Source organism: Camelina sativa, chromosome 2 (genome assembly GCF_030686135.1).
Source record: "Camelina sativa cultivar CO46 ecotype springtype chromosome 2, ASM3068613v1".
Classification (NCBI taxonomy): Eukaryota; Viridiplantae; Streptophyta; class Magnoliopsida; order Brassicales; family Brassicaceae; genus Camelina; species Camelina sativa.
In genome coordinates this window covers 30303142-30320875 of record NC_141881.1, presented here as the reverse complement: position 1 = coordinate 30320875, position 17734 = coordinate 30303142, and the positions used below count along the sequence as shown (strand labels likewise).

Below are 17734 nucleotides of genomic sequence, written 5' to 3'. Positions count from 1 at the left end.
TTCTGTTTCAAGATCCGCGTAAATTATTATATAGTCTCGAGCGAGCTCATATAAATCTCGTAAAGTTATTTTTTTTTTTTTTGTAAAATAAAAACTGGCAAATTACGGCTGGAATAAATGGGAACAGCACGTAAATCAGGCGATATGCTTCTACGACGTTTTTGATAACGATATTACATTTGACCAATCTTTGATGGAAACTTCGTCTTTTACCTTAAGTAATTTTCTTGTCATGTCTCTTTCTCACTTTTAACCTATCACACATAAATATATAACCTAATATTTTTAAACGCCGTAATAAATTTACATAGTTATTGTATTGTTGGATTTTTCAGCAGTATATCTCAGTTGTTAAAATTATAAATTCGCTAGTTTATATAGTAGTTTTTTTTTTTTTTTTCCAATAGTTTATATAGTAGTTTTATTTCATTATTATAGCTAGCATGCATCTAGATTTTGTTAAAATTTTTTGTTGTTGTTGCATTGCATGTCTCAAGATTATTAAAGATTAACAAACAAAATCGGTGTTAGTTGTACATTTTGTGGATGATCGGTTTAGTCTCACGAGAGATCCATTCCTCAAGGGGCTCTCACATGTTTCCCATTTTGTCTTCTCCGTTCTCTCGTGTTTCTTCACAGATGGAGACGTTTAATATATCAATCATCGGAACACAATCTCCTCTCTTTTTCCATTTTTTTAATATAATATATACACACTTGTCTGTATTGGCCACATAACTAAAACCCAATTGAATCTGGCTTTGATGGCAGTTTACTTTGAACAAATGTCAATTACTTTTAGCTATAACTGAAGGGTATATATTAGCGATACAGAAACATGTCAGAGAGTTAATCTAACGTTACTTTCTTACTAAACCCTACTTCTTCTTCTTCTTAGGCCCTCTAGATTACAAATCTCAAATTAATTAACTTCCTTAAAAACATAACTTAGAAAAACTTCCTCAAATTTAATTATATATATTGACGATTTGGACTCATATAAAATCCAAAACTTTCAGCTAGCTTGTATGCACCCTGAATCACGCCTACATAATACGTATTGATACTTATCCATTTACTCGATTCCTTGGCTAACGCAAAATTTCTAGTTCTTATATATGTTTTGTTCCAATAGTTTTGGTTTCCTTAATAGAGTTGCATACGCTTGACAGCTATATATAAGTATAGCTGTATGTAAATGAAAGAAAATATTATTTGTGATTGTATATATAGTTTTTACGTATAAAGATGGTGGTGCAGTGCACACTTCACACATATAAAAAAACGTTACCTCAACAATAGAAACAAGACACATAACAAATTCTATCCGATTCGTTCCGATCAACTGCACAGTTTTATATGTTCTTCTGTCTTTTCTGCCACTTCATGTCTCTCTCTCATCTTCTCTTTTTGTCTCTATTATCTCTCACTCATGCCTCTCTCTCTCTCTCTCTCTCGCTCTTTATCTATATAAGTACAATGTACATATACAAACATTAACTACAAAGAGATTTTATGAAGAATTTAATTAAACAGTTTTAATAAAGGTGGCGGTTTACGATTATTCAAGTCTATAACTGTGCGAAGGAACAAGAACACCAAGACCAGAGTATACAAGTACAACAGAAATAATATTTGTATTCTCAATATGAAAACTATGATATACATGTTTTGACGCATTAGATTAATTTTATTATCCGTAATGATCATATCGAACACAATTATCACAGTTTTGATTAATAATAACATTTTCAAGACAAAATACATACTATAAATTTTTTAATTTATTTTTAAATATATAAAAAATGCCAAACAAAGTTTTCAAACATAAGCCCGACAGTATATATATCACCCATATACATATATGCTCACATATATATGATAATAATAATTTATCTATATAAATAAGTATAGAAGCATACGAAACCCTTTTACCGACTGTTGTTGTTGTCTCTCTCCTCTCATACTTTACTTATTACATTCAAAAGCAGGAACCCCCAAAGCTTTCTTCTTCCTTTCATTTTTGCTCTCTCCTCCCCCATCATCATCATCATGTCCTCCCATACCAATCTCCCTTCTCCCAAACCGGTTCCAAAACCGGATAACCGTATCTCCGGTACATCCCAAACCAAGAAACCACCGTCTTCCTCCGTGGCTCAAGACCAACAAACCCTAAAATGTCCCCGTTGCAACTCTTCAAACACAAAGTTCTGTTACTACAACAACTACAGTCTCTCTCAACCTCGTCACTTCTGCAAATCTTGTCGCCGTTACTGGACACGTGGCGGCGCCTTGAGAAACGTCCCCATCGGTGGTGGTTGTCGGAAAACAAAAAAATCCATCAAACCTAGTACTACTTCCTCCATGAACGCAGTACTCCCTTCTTCGTCTTCTTCTTCTCAGAGGTTCTTCTCTTCAATCATGGACGATTCTTCCAAATTCTTCCCTCCTCCGACGACTATGGATTTTCAGCTCGCCGGTTTATCTCTCAACAAGATCAACGATCTTCAGCTTTTGAACAACCAAGAAGTTCTTGATCTTAGGCCTATGGTCTCCTCGGGTCGAGAAAACACACCCGTTGATGTCGGGTCGGGTTTATCTTTAATGGGTTTTGGAGATTACAACAGTAACCCTTCACCGACGGGTTTCACAACCGCCGGAGCAAGCGACGGTAACTTAGCTTCTTCTATAGAGACTTTGAGCTGTTTGAACCAAGATTTACACTGGAGGCTTCAGCAACAGAGGATGGCTATGCTTTTTGGTAATTCCAAGGAAGAAACTGTTGTCGTCGAGAGGCCGCAACCTATTCTTTACCGGAACCTCGAGATCGTGAACTCGTCATCGCCGTCGTCGCCGACAAAGAAAGGAGATAATCAGACAGAGTGGTATTTTGGTAATAATAGTGATAATGAAGGGGTGATTAGTAATAATGCTAATACAGGAGGAGGAGGAAGTGAATGGAACAACAATGGAATTCAAGCTTGGACTGATCTTAATCATTATAATGCTTTGCCTTGATTCTTGGTAAGTCCAAGAAAACTATATATCTATTAATTTTATATATTTGTTTGTTATGTGTGTTGTGATGTAATGCCAAAACTATTTATGTTTGTAGTCTTTTTTTTTTTTGTTTCTGGTGTTCTTGTAGACAGCTTTTGTTGTTGTTGTTGGTTACTATTTTAGTACTTTAAGTTTCAATCTGTAAACAAAAAAACAAAATTGGGGGATAAATTAATTCAAGAATGGAGAGAGATACTTATATTATAATAGATTCTCTATATTGATGATTTGTCTACATTTAAAATAATTTAAAGTTTGGAACAGAATTTACTGTGTTTAATTATTGAAAAGCCCTTGGTTTGGTGGTGAAAATGTTCACTTAATGACTTATTGGATGGTTGTTATCCCAAGGATAATTATAATTTAAAATTTCTTTAAGAAGTCATTTTCACTAAATAGATAATGTCTCCTTGGGATTGGTCATAGTTCCTTTGAATAAGTCTACTTGAATTTTTTGTTTTAACTGAGCACAAATTATACAGATGACACAGACATTGAGCCAAGCAGAATAATTCACCATCATGTGTCATATACCCAAGTGAAAATAAAAATAAAACTCTTGTGTATTATTCGTTAAAACATCGATATTTGTGCGGTAAATAAAAATATAGATTGATGTTACATTAAAAATGTGTCAGTGAAGTGTGGTCTAATTAATATGTAGAAGCATATAGGATCTTAGGCGACACTGAACTATGTCGAGTCTCTGTGAAACATAGAGATCAGGCCTTAGCCATCTTTTGCAGTCTCTCGTTAGCATCTCTCTAGAATATAAATACATCTGAACACGCATATATACGTATATGTTTGTTTGTGTAGTAGGTATATGTACTATGTACATCTCTTATCACTGATCTCTATAGAGCAAGGCCTGCAAGAACTAAAGCATAAGTAGGCATGTGAGAACAGACTAATTGAACTTAGTTGTTTCAACTATTGCGCTAAGCTGTCAAAAGTATTCACAACTTTGGATTTTCTTAAACACTGTAGATGCAAATTAAAAATTGTAGAATGATAATGAGTCGTCTGGTTTAAAATTTTAACCTTTGATTTGATATTTTGGGGGTTTTTTTTTGTTGTTTTTGTCTTGATAATGGGGTCTACAAGTTGAACTTTGGACTATAAACGAGAAAAACACACATCTCTTAGTTCCCTTTTGTCATATTGTGAGTTCTAGAAGAATATTAATTTGTACACTAATAATCTATAAAGTTTCTACTTTACTTGTTTCATCTCTGTTTATTTAGCCATGCATGCGACTATGTAATTAATCTTCTGCCTTTACCGTTTAATGGTACAAAAGTTAGAAAGCTAAAATACAAAACAATAAAATATTTAGAGGACTATGTTTCTTTCAATTTTTGTTCTTCTGCTGAAGACTGAAGAGTGATCTATAATCTATATAAGAATTACTTTTTAGGTTCTGAACACTTTCTTTTTACAAAGTTTCGATCTCTTAAAAGCCAATGTTGGCACTTTGCATACTACAACATCCTTTAAAGCTTTTTAACACTCGCTATTTGTAGGTTTGCTTTATACGATATTTCATCCTAAGAACTATCTTTAGGATATCTTGACTTTTTTTTGTTTTCTTCTCTTTGACACATCTTGTTAATTATCCTTAAAAGGTAATATAAAAAGATCAAGAATTAACCTTTTCTTGCTTTTGGTCGACGGACGAGTGACGACCGTGATCATAAACAAGATAAATAAAAGGCCAGTGAGCTCAAATATGACTTTAAAAAGTGTAATATGATAAAATAAAACAAATAATAATAACAGAAATATTTTGATGATCATCATTTAATTAAACGGATAGATGGCGAAGGAGCATGATGAATGTGAATACAAGTGATATCATGTAACTGCCTTTTGTATCATACAATATGAATAGATTTAATATGTCGTTATTTCACGGCTTTGCCACAACAATCTAAAACCAATGGCGAGGAAGCTCACGATTTATACGACTCGTGATTGAAGGAGATAGTATAGTTTTATATTTTATTAGTTTACCAATGTATTTATCACCTCTATATTATTATTTAATCATTTACGTTAGATGGTTAGATATATATACGCCCTAGTTAAATGCAACATTTCAGGTTTTAATATACAAAATGCAACATCTATGTATCTATATATATGTTTACTGTATATGCATGTATCATGTATTGTGAAGTTTTGAAGTAACGTGGGGGAAAGTAGTAAATCAGTCCACTTGGCAAGATAGGAAAAAAAAGTGGAAAAGGTTTAGAATCTTTAGATTGTTATTTCAAACGAAGTAAACAAAACGGAAGAATATATGGATAACACCAAAGCCTTACAACTTTTTTGCTTTTCTTTAGAATCAAGTTTTTGTACATTTGGCCGTCGAACCGAACACCAATACAAAATTTGACATGGCCTTATCACACAATAACGTCTTCTTTTCTTCTTGGTCATGATGAAAAAAGATAAGACGAAAACTTCCAACAGAAAACGAGTTACATGTTTACTATCACATCATTGCCATTTTCTTCTTGGTAACCGATATTATTTAGTAATTTTATTTGGAGTTATGTATATAGGCAAGGCAACACAAAAACTCCAAAAAGTTAGCTTCAAAATTTATATATCATTTTATAGTATAAAATTCGACTTTGGTTCCAATACTCTCAATCCAACTGATTAAGTTATATAACATCTGACTTATCATTATTTTAAACGAGGACTTTTTTTTTGCCATTTGATCATAAATTACGTTTTCAACATTTTTTACTGATTATTTTCTGCTTTTGTTAAAGTATAACAATATTGTCATTTCATAGTTGGGCTTATGTTCATTTCACAGTTCAAATGAAATGTGGGCTTAGACCGAATACAAACCCGTACTTTTTACCAATAATCTCCACACGAACAAGACCCATCTCTGAAATGATGAAACCTCTTTGAATCTCTACAGATAATTTCTCTGTTGATAACTCTTGATACGATCTTGATCCAACTGTGACAATCAACACAAACTCTAAGGTTCTTTAGAATCCTTATATTTCCACCAACGTTTCTCCAAACTGCAAAGGCTATGGCCAGTTTCTCGCTATGTTGATGCAAAGATCTCTCTTTTGCAGTCTCCTCCATGTCTTGATACACACAGCTCTTGTCTTCAACATACCCGAAATCTTTAGCCTTCCTGATTAGCTCTTCAAGAGTTTCAAGAACCTTCTCCGAGTTTGGATGCAAAAACAAATCTCCAGCCATGAATGTATGCGTCTCCCTATCGACTTCAACCCAACTCATCGCTGGATTCTTCTTCAGCCTCATCTCCTTCATCTCACTCTTCATCTCAATCACTCTGTTCCACTTCCCCGTGGATGCGTATAGATTTGACATTAGAATGAGAGTTCCTTCATCTCCAGGTGCTATCTCAAAGATCTTTCTCGTTATCTGTTCTGCCATTTCTACCTTTCTATGAATCTTACAGGCGCTAAGCAACGTCCTCCAAAGAACCAAGTCAGGGTTTATCACCTCGTTTATTAGCATTTCAGCCTCCTCTAATCTCCCTGCCCGTCCTAGCATATCTACCATACAAGCATAATGATCATTTGTCAACATGATCTTATCTTTTCTGAAGGAGTCGAAAATTGCACAACCTTCCTCAATTAATCCAGCGTTATTACAAGCCAAGAGTACGCTCAAGACTGTTACATCATTCGGTCGCATTCCAAGATTTATCATTCTTTCAAACAACTCAAGTGCTTCGTGTCCAAAACCGTTCTGTGCATAACTATAGATCATTGTGTTAAAAGATATAACATCAACTTCACTCAAGGTATCAAAAACCAACCTTGCCATGTCTGAGTATCCACATTTCCCATATAAATCAATGAGCCCTGATCCAGCATACTTATCTCTATCAAAACCATATTTACTCACTATACCATGAACTTGTCTGCCTTCTTCAAACATTGCGAGATTCGAACACCCCCTGAGAGCACTTGACAATGTAAAAGAGTTAGGCTTCACTGAATCACGCATCATATTTCTAAATTCAGTAAGGGCCATTTCTTCTCTACCGTTTTGGACAAGCCCCGATATAAGAGACGTCCAAGTCACCTGATTTGGGTACTCAATACACTTGAAAACCCGCAAGGAATCATCAACTAAACTGCACCTCAAATACATTGTAAGAAGAGAAGTCTGTGAAGCAAGAGGAGACTCAAAACCAGACTTGATCATAAGTCCATGAATCAACTTGCCATTACCTATATCCTTCAAGTTCCCACAAGATATCAATACACTAGCGAAAGTATACTCATTAGGCTGAACTTTCTCAACCAACATACTTTGAAATGCCTTGACAGCTTCAGTATCCTCACCCTTCTGCGAGTAACCAACGATCAAAGCTGTGATCAAAACCACGTCTTTCTCCTCCACACGGTCCAATACTAACTCTGCCTCCCTCGTTTTACCAAACTTTACATACATATCTACAAGGGCACTTCCAACGAACACGTTTGAGACTTCCAAACCTAGAATCACTGCAAGTCCATGACTTCTCCGGGCTTCTTTCTCAAGACCCAAATCAGAAAAAGCCTTGAAAACACTAGACAACGTGTACTCATCTGGCAAAACATTATTCGTGATCATCAATCTATACAATTCAACAGCTTCCTTGCTTCTTCTGTGCTTAATGAAATAAGCAATTAGAGAGTTCCATGTTACAATATGTCTCTCACGCATTTCATCGAACACCTGACGTGCGTAACCGATCTCGCCACACTTTAAACTCGCGTCGACGAGTTTGCTGCCTGAGAGTTCGACCGGAAACCCAGATTTGAGCATCTGGGTTTGGATTTTCTTGAGCCCTGATATCGATCTTTCGTCTATGCATTGTCTGAGAAGCGGAGAGAAAGTGTGCGTCGTTGTCAAGGAGGAGTCACATGCGACGCAGAGAAGCCTAAACTGACTATGGATAGAAGATTCCGGCGAACAGCTTTTGGTAGCAAAGGAGCTGAGAAATCTAGAAAAGGCGATTAATCCGCCGTTATAATCTCTTCTCATCACCGGCGGCGTATTATTTCTCCGACCATCGCCTCAGTCTGTAGCTCATATCGGCCCATTAAAGCTCATCAAGGCCCATAAAGGTGTTTAAATTGAACATATATTAGGCCATTTAGGGCCCATAAGATAAACCCTCCCCAATTCTGGGAAATGTCCTCCTCCGTTCCTCACCCTCTGTGTTTTCATCACCGGAGAGATCCACAACGGCACGGGTCATCGATGATCCGTATAATACAACCACGGCGCGACGCGGGCTTGACTGATTCGATCTCCGCCGTCAAAATCCTGATGATGATGAGATTCTCGCCTGATGCTACGGTTCCTTCTCTTTTCACTCGCCGGCGGTTTTGCTCCGTGTCTCCGCTAATTCCAACACTTCCGGCGGAAGAATCTGACCCAACGAGTGTTCCACACCGTCTACTCTCAATTCTCTCTAAACCCAATTGGCATAAATCTCCATCCTTGAAATCAATGGTTCCTGCGATAAGCCCTTCCCACGTCTCCTCACTGTTCTCGCTCGATCTAGATCCCAAAACAGCTCTTAGTTTTTCTCACTGGATCTCACAGAATCCGAGATACAAGCACAGTGTATATTCATATGCATCTCTTCTTACTCTTCTCATCAACAATGGATACGAGGGTGTTGTGTTTAAGATCAGGTTATGGATGATAAAGAGCTGTGATTCAGTAGGAGACGCTTTGTTTGTTTTGGATTTGTGTAGGAAGATGAATAAAGACGAAAGCTTTGAGCTTAAGTATAAGCTTACTATTGGGTGTTACAACACATTGTTGAATTCGTTAGCTAGATTTGGATTGGTAGATGAAATGAAGCAGGTTTATATGGAAATGTTGGAGGATAAGGTTTATCCCAACATTTACACATATAATAAAATGGTTAATGGGTATTGTAAGCTTGGGAATGTGGTAGAGGCGAATCAGTATGTGAGTAAGATAGTTGAGGCTGGGTTGGATCCTGATTTTTTCACATATACCTCTTTGATTATGGGTTATTGTCAAAGGAAGGATTTGGATTCTGCTTTTAAGGTTTTTGAGGAGATGCCTTTGAAGGGATGCAGTAGAAATGTGGTTGCTTACACTCACCTTGTACATGGTCTTTGTGTAGCGAGGAGGGTTGATGAAGCTATGGATTTGTTTGTGAAAATGAAGGATGACGACTGTTATCCAACAGTTCGTACTTATACAGTGCTTATAAAGGCTTTGTGTGGATCAGATAGGAAGTCTGAAGCTCTTAAGTTGGTTAAGGAAATGGAAGAGAAAGGCATTAAGCCGAATATTCACACGTACACGGTGCTAATTGATAGTTTATGCAGTCAATGTAAGCTCGAGAAAGCAAGAGAGTTGTTAGGTCAGATGCTAGAGAGAGGGTTGATGCCAAATGTAATCACTTACAATGCATTGATTAATGGGTATTGTAAGCGGGGGATGATTGAAGATGCGCTAGGTGTTGTGGAGTTGATGGAATCACGTAACCTCAGTCCGAATACACGCACATACAATGAATTGATAAAGGGGTATTGTAAAAAGAATGTTCACAAAGCAATGGGAGTGCTTAATAAAATGCTGGAACGTAAAGTACTTCCAGATGTGGTCACTTACAATTCATTAATCGATGGGCAGTGTAGATCTGGTAATTTTGATACTGCATATAGGTTACTTAGTGTGATGAATGATAGAGGATTAGTTCCAGACCAGTGGACATATACTAGTATGATAGATTCTTTGTGTAAAAGCAAAAGAGTGGAAGAAGCTCGAGACCTGTTTGATTCTCTCGAGCAGAAAGGTGTAAACCCAAATGTGGTGATGTACACTGCATTGATTGATGGATACTGCAAGGCGGGTAAAGTAGACGAAGCTCATCTTATGCTTGAGAAAATGTTGAGTAAGAGTTGCTTGCCAAATTCGTTGACTTTTAATGCCCTGATTCATGGCTTATGTACCGATGGGAAATTGATAGAAGCGACCTTGTTGGAGGAAAAAATGGTGAAGATTGGTCTACAGCCTACAGTTAGCACAGATACAATATTGATTCATAAATTTCTAAAGGATGGGGATTTTGATCACGCTTATAGACGTTTTCAGCAGATGTTGTCCTCTGGAACAAAGCCCGATGCACATACTTACACAACATTTATTCAAACCTATTGTAGAGAAGGGAGACTGCAAGACGCTGAGGGTATGATGACAAAGATGAAGGAAAATGGTGTTTTCCCGGATCTGTTCACTTATTCCTCTCTGCTTAAAGGTTATGGAGATTTAGGACAGACAAACTCTGCATTTGATGTCCTCAAGCGCATGCGTGATACTGGTTGTGAACCTTCTCAACATACATTTTTGTCTCTGATCAAACATCTGTTCGAGATGAAATATGGGAAGGAGATAGGCAGTGAACCAGGACTCCGTGTGATGTCGAACATGGTGGAGTTTGAGATTATTGTTGAGCTTCTTGAGAAAATGGTTGAGCACGGTGTAACCCCCAACGCCAAATCCTATGAAAACTTGATATTAGGGATCTGTGAGATTGGGAATCTCAGAGTTGCGGAAAAGGTGTTTCATCATATGCAACAAAACGAAGGAATATCTCCTAGTGAGTTGGTATTCAATGCGCTTCTTAGGTGTTGCTGCAAGCTGGAGAAGCATAACGAAGCAGGAAAGGTTGTAGATGATATGATTTGTGTTGGTCACTTACCACAACTAGAGTCTTGCAAAATCTTGATATGTGGGCTGTATAAAGAAGGAGAAAAAGAGAGAGGGGCTTCGGTTTTCCAGAGTTTGCTTCAATGTGGTTATTATGACGATGAATTAGCGTGGAAGATCATCATTGATGGGGTGGGGAAGCAAGGGCTTGTAGAGGCGTTTTATGAACTATTCAACGTTATGGAGAAAAACGACTGCAAGTTTAGCCCTCAGACATATTCACTTCTAATTGAAGGACCTCCTGATAGCACATAAAAGGGGATGTGTTATATCAATTTGCCAGAGGATCATGCAAATTCTATGGAACTCAACTCAGGATCTTTTTTAATTTGATGCATGACTCTGACCTGAAAAAAATCTGCAAGTAGCCTTGTTTCTTGTGATATTGCTACAGGTCATTCAATAAGGTAGCGTACAGAACATTCATATGTGGTATTACTACCATTCCATTCAATTTGACGCTGCTCTAGTCTCTCGTTACTGACAATATGGTGTTACTTGGTTTTCAGGGTCAAACCATGGCATAGCCATTCGATGGAATCATCTTTGATCTTTTGACTCTGAGACACACAAAGGAGGAGGGAATATTACAGCGAAAGGCTCACTTGCTTGTTATTAAGGCACATCAGTGTTTTTTTAAAGTACAGAGCTTTCTTCTTGGTTCATCTTTGATTAGGTATGGGAACAACCTGACAGTTTAACATTTGTTTTTTGTCTTGTGTTGCTTATAATATAGGTGATCCGTTGATTCTCTCCTTTGCAGAGAAGATGAAAAACAAACTAATGTGGGCTTTAATTTTTGTAGACGTCCGAGGAGGAGACTGTTTATTTGATAATTTGTTTCCGCCCGGACTCGAGTAATTTTTTGTAGTTTTCCTTTGGTATTTTGTTTAGTCCTTTTTTACAATTTTATTACAAACAAACAACATAAAGAAAGATTCACACACTAATTAAATAAATAAATATATATATATATATGTATCTGTTTGTTAAAGTGTGATTCCAAAGACCCATCTACTCTGTTTTTTTGTTTTTTTTCAGTTCAAGTCGTGTCTTTGTAAATTGATTGTCAAGAAAATAAGAAAAACTCTTGTTTTCTATATTTTTATTGAAGAAACAATAAATAGATATAATAATAAAATACTATATAGATAGATGGATTACATTACGGCTCACAAATGGACTTATTTGACAACTAACAGGCCCAGCCCAGCCCAGCCCAGCCCATTAAGCTACTCTAAATAATACATGCAGCACAGATGAATGTAAAACCCTGGCGTGGCGTCTCTCTCTCTCTCTCGAAATTTTCTCATTAATCTTCGTCTCTAAAGATCACTTCCAAGTCAATGGAAACCACTAGGGATTTCTACCGTAAGATCTCTCAATCTTGCTCGAAATTGTTGTTATATATATATATATATATATATTTGGTTTCGATCCGTCAATAATTAAAATTTTAACGGATCGATGATCTGATTTTTTTTTTTTTTTTGCTAAACCTCTCTCGCTAGCGAAAAATACAAGGGTGTTCTGGGACGTAGAGGATGTCTCAATCCTTGATCATCTAAATCCTGGTTTGGTTTATAGTAATATCTACTCGGATCTTGAGGATAAGGGTTTTCAATGTAATGGCATCTATGCGTTCGTTGATGGTAATGTCTCGGAAACTTTGAGAAATTCATATTATATTTCCCGAATCTATCTCAACATTGGAGGTGAGAATTTCCTTTACCTTTTTTATTTATTATTGTTTTTACTTATATTATATGTGTGTGTGTGGTCTAGTCTACATCTTTCCGTTCCGTTGATATACAAATTATTTATGTATTACAGGAAGTAGATATCAGAGAGTTTACAACATGTCAGTGCGGACTCTTCTCTGGGCAGTGAGAGAGAGAGAGCATTTTATGGAATCAAATTTGATTATATTTTCAAAAAACATTGACGAGCAGTTGACAAGTCTCGTTGAGAGTATCAAAAAGAAAGCTGATTTCGATATTGTCTTCCTAGATCCTAGCAGCATATTAGAGAACAGTGCTGGAACCCCCCCTGTCTTCGTCGAGCATATCAAAGACGTTAGTTACCGTTGCGGCACTTGTAATTCTTCTTCTATAACCAACCCTAATTTTACAAAGCCTAGTCTCTCATCCAACCCCGTCGATAAATTACTCGATAGCCCCAACGTCGAAACATTTTTCAGCAATTTATCCCAGCCCATCGGAAAATTCGCTAGTAAGGACAGACCTCTAAATTTGTTTTTTTTTTTTCTGTGTATTGTTTATATATAATATTTCATCTTTGCAGACGCGTACACAGAAGTCTACTGGTTCGTCGATGATTCGTCAATCATTAACCAACTCGATCCTGGTTTGGTTTATCGGACTATCACATCCGGTCTTTCGAAAAAGGGCTATAAGGGAAGCAATATGGGAATGATCCACGCGTTCATTGAGGATAAGAATACACTCTCCAAAGAAGTGCTGGATATATATTTGGAAAACCTAATCTTTACCTTTACCTTTTCCAAAGGTGTGAATCTATCTTTTGTCTTGTTTTTTTTTTTCTTTTTTTTTAACGCCTTGGTCTTGATTGATTTGGTAAATACTATTTCAGGAAATAAATATGCAATGTTACATGAAATTCTTCCTTGGGCACTGACAAAACGTGCTCTACCAACCAATTTGGTTGTACTCTCAAGAAACATCAATGAAGAGGTCTCAAGGGTTCTTCAAAGTTTGAGAAAGGATGGTAGGTTCAATATTGTCTTTCATGATCCTACTACCCTGTTACTTGCATGTGTTGGAGAACCCATCAAGAAGGACTCTAGTTACCGCTGCCCCTCTTGTAATTCTATTATTGGCAGGGCAGGCCAAAGTAGCTCGCAAAACCAATAAGATCTCAAGAGGTGGAGAGAGTATTCTCCTCTTTAGACTCGTTTGTATTCATCAATGTTATGAGCTGTGTTGGTCTATGAATAAATTATTACTAAGTTAAGTTTGTATTCATCGTATGGTTTGACATCAATGTTATGAGCTGTGTTGGTTGAGATTAATAGAAACAAGTGTGTTCGATCAAATAACTGAGCTATATCTGATCATTCATCACCTGCCAGTTAAGGGCAAGATAGTCTTCAATAAAGAGTAAAAACGATATTTCAATTATTATTTTTGTTTTATGGAAGAAAAGACTACCAAAGATAATCCAATATCACAGTTCATAAACAACATTAAACATGATGAAAATACATTAATTAGTCTCCTCCTCCTCTTCAGAATTGCTTCCTAGCTAGTCCTCGGATGGACCAACAGCATCAGTATCAGCACAAGATTGTGAGCTTCCGCCTCCATCACAAAGCAACTCCCAAAGCCATGCTGAGCTTTCAGTAAAAGGCATCAATTCTGATGTACGCTCTGGTAAGACAACTTTGGCATCAAAACTCCCGAAATACAAACTTTCAATAATTTCGAGGGTCCTCTCTTCTTTGATGGCTCCTTTTGAGAGTATAATCAAATTTGAACAGGCAGGACTATTCACTGCCCACAAAAGAATGTCCACTAACATCTTATAAACTCTCTCATATCCATGTTCCTCTGCAACGGACATCTCTCTAGATTAGATTAGAGATCTCTATCTATATAAGCAGATAAGATATAAAGAGAGGACGAGGGATAAATTAGGTAAAAAGGAGGAATTCATATTCTACCTTTGGGTACGAAATTTAAACTGACCCCGGCAGCCTCGTATCTATCTATCAATTCTTGTTTCGTGGAGGGGGGAAGAAGGGTTTTCTCATCTTCGGTGTCGTACAACGAGATTGACAAAGGACCATTATAACAACCCTTTTCAGCAAGAGCTGATTTGATCTTCTTAGAAATCAAATCAGGATCACATTCAGCAGTAGGGATTGGGAAATCCACCACGTCCCAGAACACACCTGTGTTCTTGTTAACCTCTGCCCACCACGATATCAAAAATAATAATTCATTACAATCGATTCAAAATTTTACAATCAGATGAGAGATTCTAACCAAAACAATTTCGAGCAATACATAGACATAGATAGGGATCTCTTACTGACGTGACGATGATTCCAATGAGACCTGGCGGGTTCCTCGACGGAATCGGAAGACATGGTTTCGATCAAGAGACTTGTCTCAACAACAAGCCAGTACCAATCCTAGTAAAGAGACCTGTGCATGGCCGCATATCTTGAACCTCTCTTCTTATTAGGGTTAGTTCAGACTTCAGATAGTATCTTATTGGGCCTTGTAGATATCAGTTAAACCCTGTTGCCTTAATCATTGCGGCGTAAAATAATACACACAGTACTACTAGCTAGGGAGTACGTTGTGAATATAATGAGTCAGAGAGATGATAAACCCGTAACGATTTCAACTGCGTCAGGAATTTTAGATTGCATAAGAAAAGTGATAATCTTTTAGAAACTGGATTCCTCATAACATCTAACACACAAATCATCAGCTCACATATTTATAAAACAGCATCAGAATAACAAAAACGTTTTCTCTTAGTCCATAAAAGATTATTGGGATTAAACGATATTTCAATTGTATATATATTTTTCTGTTTTATGCAAAGAGAAAGACAAAATGATCAAAAAAGCAAAGAGAATAATTCAATCACAGATTATATAACTAGTCTCCTCTTCATATTGCTAATTGGCAAGGGCATGAGAATCACCACAACACTTGAGCTTAATCGTCAACACTAGAGTTGTGAGCTTCCGCTTCCTTGTGATGGTAGGCTTTCACAAAGCCTAAGCCAAAGCCATTCGGAGCGTTCAGTAGGAGGTATCACTTCAGATGCTTCAACATTGATACTGAAGGAACGCAAATAGCCAAGAAAAGCCAACATCTCTATCTCTTTGAGGTATTTAGAGAGTATAATCAAATTGGACCATTCACCCTTTTTCAGTACGCACAAACCAATGTCCAAGAACATCTTATGAACTCTCTCATATCCATGAGCCTCAGCAACTATATATAACAACGGAGATCTCTAGATTAGATTTAGATATATCTCTATATATCTATATAAGAGAGAGGAGGGATAATAATTAGGTAAAAGGAGGAATTCATATTCTACCTTTGGGTACGAAATTTAAACTGACTCCGGCAGCCTCGTATTTATCTATCAATTCTTGTTTCGTGATTTTGTCATCTTCGACGTCGTCGTACAACGAGATTGACACAGGACCATTATAACAACCCTTTTCATCAAGAGCTGATTTGATCTTCTTAGATATCAAATCAGGATCACATTCAGCAGTAGGGATTGGGAAATCCACCACGTCCCAGAACACACCTGTTTTACCCTCTGCCCACCATGGCAATCAAAAATATTTCAATACAATCCATTCCATAACTCGTTTTTTTTTACAATAAGATGAAATCATAATCTTCTTCTATATAGAAAAAAAAAACAATTTCGAGTCGGATCTTACCGGCGTGTACATCCTTAATCTTCCGCGTCCGCGACATGGTTCCGACCAAGAGCGAGAGGATGATGTTAAGAGACTTCTCAGTAAATAAAAACTAGAGTCCTAGACATCTGCGGCCGCAGATCTTAAACCTTTTCTATTTAGGGTTAGAAGTTAGACCCGATAGTAACATGACGTATGTGAAACTGTTTACAAGGGTGAAACTGCTTGTGCTAGTAAATATGTGAAACTGTTTTGAAATGTTTTGGTAAAAATTGTGAAACGTAGCGGTTGGGTATGGGTTCATCCAGCCTTAGCAGCCCCCACTCAGCCCATCTAAGAAATAATCAACAAGAGATTCCAGAAGGGTTGACCAACCAGATAGTTCCAATTGGGCCGCCCACTAGACGACGAAAGAAGCGGTCACCGACTAAATTTCGAGGTAGTATGCCTTGAAGTTGAAATGTCCCATCAACTATAAATAACGGGATCGATATACAAATAAAAAAAGCAACCGGGAGCAGGAGTCTGGATACAATCCGATTCTAGTCCTAAGTGTTGTGAGTCATATTTTCGAGAGTATAGTTTTGTAATTAGTTTATTGTACTAATTAAGTTATGAGTGTTTCTTTACTTGTGTTGTAATATGAAATGTGAAAGTGTTTATAATCTCGAGATTATTGTACTAATTAAGTTATGAGTGTTTCTTTACTTGTGTTGTATGTTTATTGTATGGCATTTTAAATTTCTCATCATTGTATTATATGTGTTTTTATAATAGCTATTTTTATTTCTTGTTTTTATTATTTGCAAACAATTTATATATTTTATTTGAAAAAAACAAAATCTCAATTTATTATAAAATTTTATTTAATTTTTACTATTTTAATTTCATTTGATATTGGTGGGGTAAGATGTTGTAATTTTATTAAACAAAACTATTGTAGAGGATAAAAATGATGTATGTGTTGAATTATGATGTGGAAGAGAGAAGATGATGTGGAGTGATAAAAAAAAAGTGGGTATTATAATATGATATGTGAAAGATATAAGCAATAAACATTACGATTCTCATGTTCAAATTGTTATTTCTCTCATGGTTCCAGCATCAATACACCTAGGACTATAACATTGTCGACTGAGAAGAATGTGTTATGTGGCTTTGTGGAAAGGCATCGCGGAGCAGTTTATAGATTGTGGATTGTAAGTGTAGTTTGAAATCTTGAGATTCTTGAGCGCAAATTTAAGGATTACAACGATGAGTGCAAATCCAGTTAACTTGATGTCCATGTTCATTCGGGGCCCTCCTCTATTTATAGCTGATGGGACGTATCAGCTTTTTGCCTCGGGATTGATGTGATGCTGTTTTTCATTCTAACCGCTAAGGCGGTGGTCGTTCGTATTCAAGCAGTCTTTTCAGAGCGGATAGAAAGCATGCGCGAGGAGGCATTTTCTTCATCACACTTAAAAACAGACA

At 36.7% G+C, this 17734-nt stretch overlaps 6 protein-coding genes across 9 annotated transcripts; 3 read left to right on the top strand and 3 right to left on the bottom strand.

The window, feature by feature from the left end:
• Positions 1-1507: 1507 nt before the first annotated feature.
• LOC104742730 (dof zinc finger protein DOF5.7) lies at positions 1508-3267 on the top strand. Its single transcript, XM_010463766.3, has one exon. The coding sequence runs from the start codon at positions 2053-2055 to the stop codon at positions 3016-3018; it is 966 nt and encodes a 321-aa protein (XP_010462068.1). The 5' UTR covers positions 1508-2052; the 3' UTR covers positions 3019-3267.
• A 2568-nt stretch (positions 3268-5835) lies between these two features.
• Positions 5836-8103, bottom strand: LOC104742719 (pentatricopeptide repeat-containing protein At5g65570). Its single transcript, XM_087492503.1, has one exon. It carries the CDS (start codon positions 8101-8103, stop codon positions 5938-5940), a length of 2166 nt encoding a protein of 721 aa, XP_087348629.1. The 3' UTR covers positions 5836-5937.
• A 150-nt stretch (positions 8104-8253) lies between these two features.
• LOC104742694 (pentatricopeptide repeat-containing protein At5g65560) lies at positions 8254-11781 on the top strand. Of its 4 annotated transcripts, none has more exons than XM_010463729.3 (3): positions 8254-11225; positions 11328-11459; positions 11555-11781. In XM_010463729.3, exon 1 carries the CDS (start codon positions 8254-8256, stop codon positions 11071-11073), a length of 2820 nt encoding a protein of 939 aa, XP_010462031.2. In that variant the 3' UTR covers positions 11074-11225; positions 11328-11459; positions 11555-11781. The 4 variants fall into 4 exon arrangements, with proteins under 4 accessions (XP_010462031.2, XP_010462046.2, XP_010462038.2 ...); XM_010463744.3 differs by having other exon boundaries at positions 11328-11494; positions 11624-11781; XM_010463736.3 differs by having other exon boundaries at positions 11328-11494; positions 11582-11781.
• Positions 11782-12089: 308 nt separating this feature from the next.
• On the top strand, positions 12090-13894 carry LOC147949347 (uncharacterized). The gene is made up of 5 exons (XM_087492490.1): positions 12090-12189; positions 12330-12533; positions 12652-13050; positions 13123-13347; positions 13432-13894. The coding sequence occupies exons 1-5, from the start codon at positions 12165-12167 to the stop codon at positions 13710-13712; spliced, it is 1134 nt and encodes a 377-aa protein (XP_087348616.1). The 5' UTR covers positions 12090-12164; the 3' UTR covers positions 13713-13894.
• A 58-nt stretch (positions 13895-13952) lies between these two features.
• Positions 13953-15164, bottom strand: LOC109131722 (uncharacterized). Its single transcript, XM_087492492.1, has 3 exons — positions 14893-15164; positions 14522-14770; positions 13953-14408 (listed from the first exon to the last, which is right to left on the bottom strand). The coding sequence occupies exons 1-3, from the start codon at positions 14948-14950 to the stop codon at positions 14104-14106; spliced, it is 612 nt and encodes a 203-aa protein (XP_087348618.1). The 5' UTR covers positions 14951-15164; the 3' UTR covers positions 13953-14103.
• A 175-nt stretch (positions 15165-15339) lies between these two features.
• Positions 15340-16544, bottom strand: LOC147949346 (uncharacterized). Its single transcript, XM_087478574.1, has 3 exons — positions 16283-16544; positions 15925-16155; positions 15340-15815 (listed from the first exon to the last, which is right to left on the bottom strand). The coding sequence occupies exons 1-3, from the start codon at positions 16317-16319 to the stop codon at positions 15547-15549; spliced, it is 537 nt and encodes a 178-aa protein (XP_087334700.1). The 5' UTR covers positions 16320-16544; the 3' UTR covers positions 15340-15546.
• Between the last annotated feature and the right edge of the window lie 1190 nt (positions 16545-17734).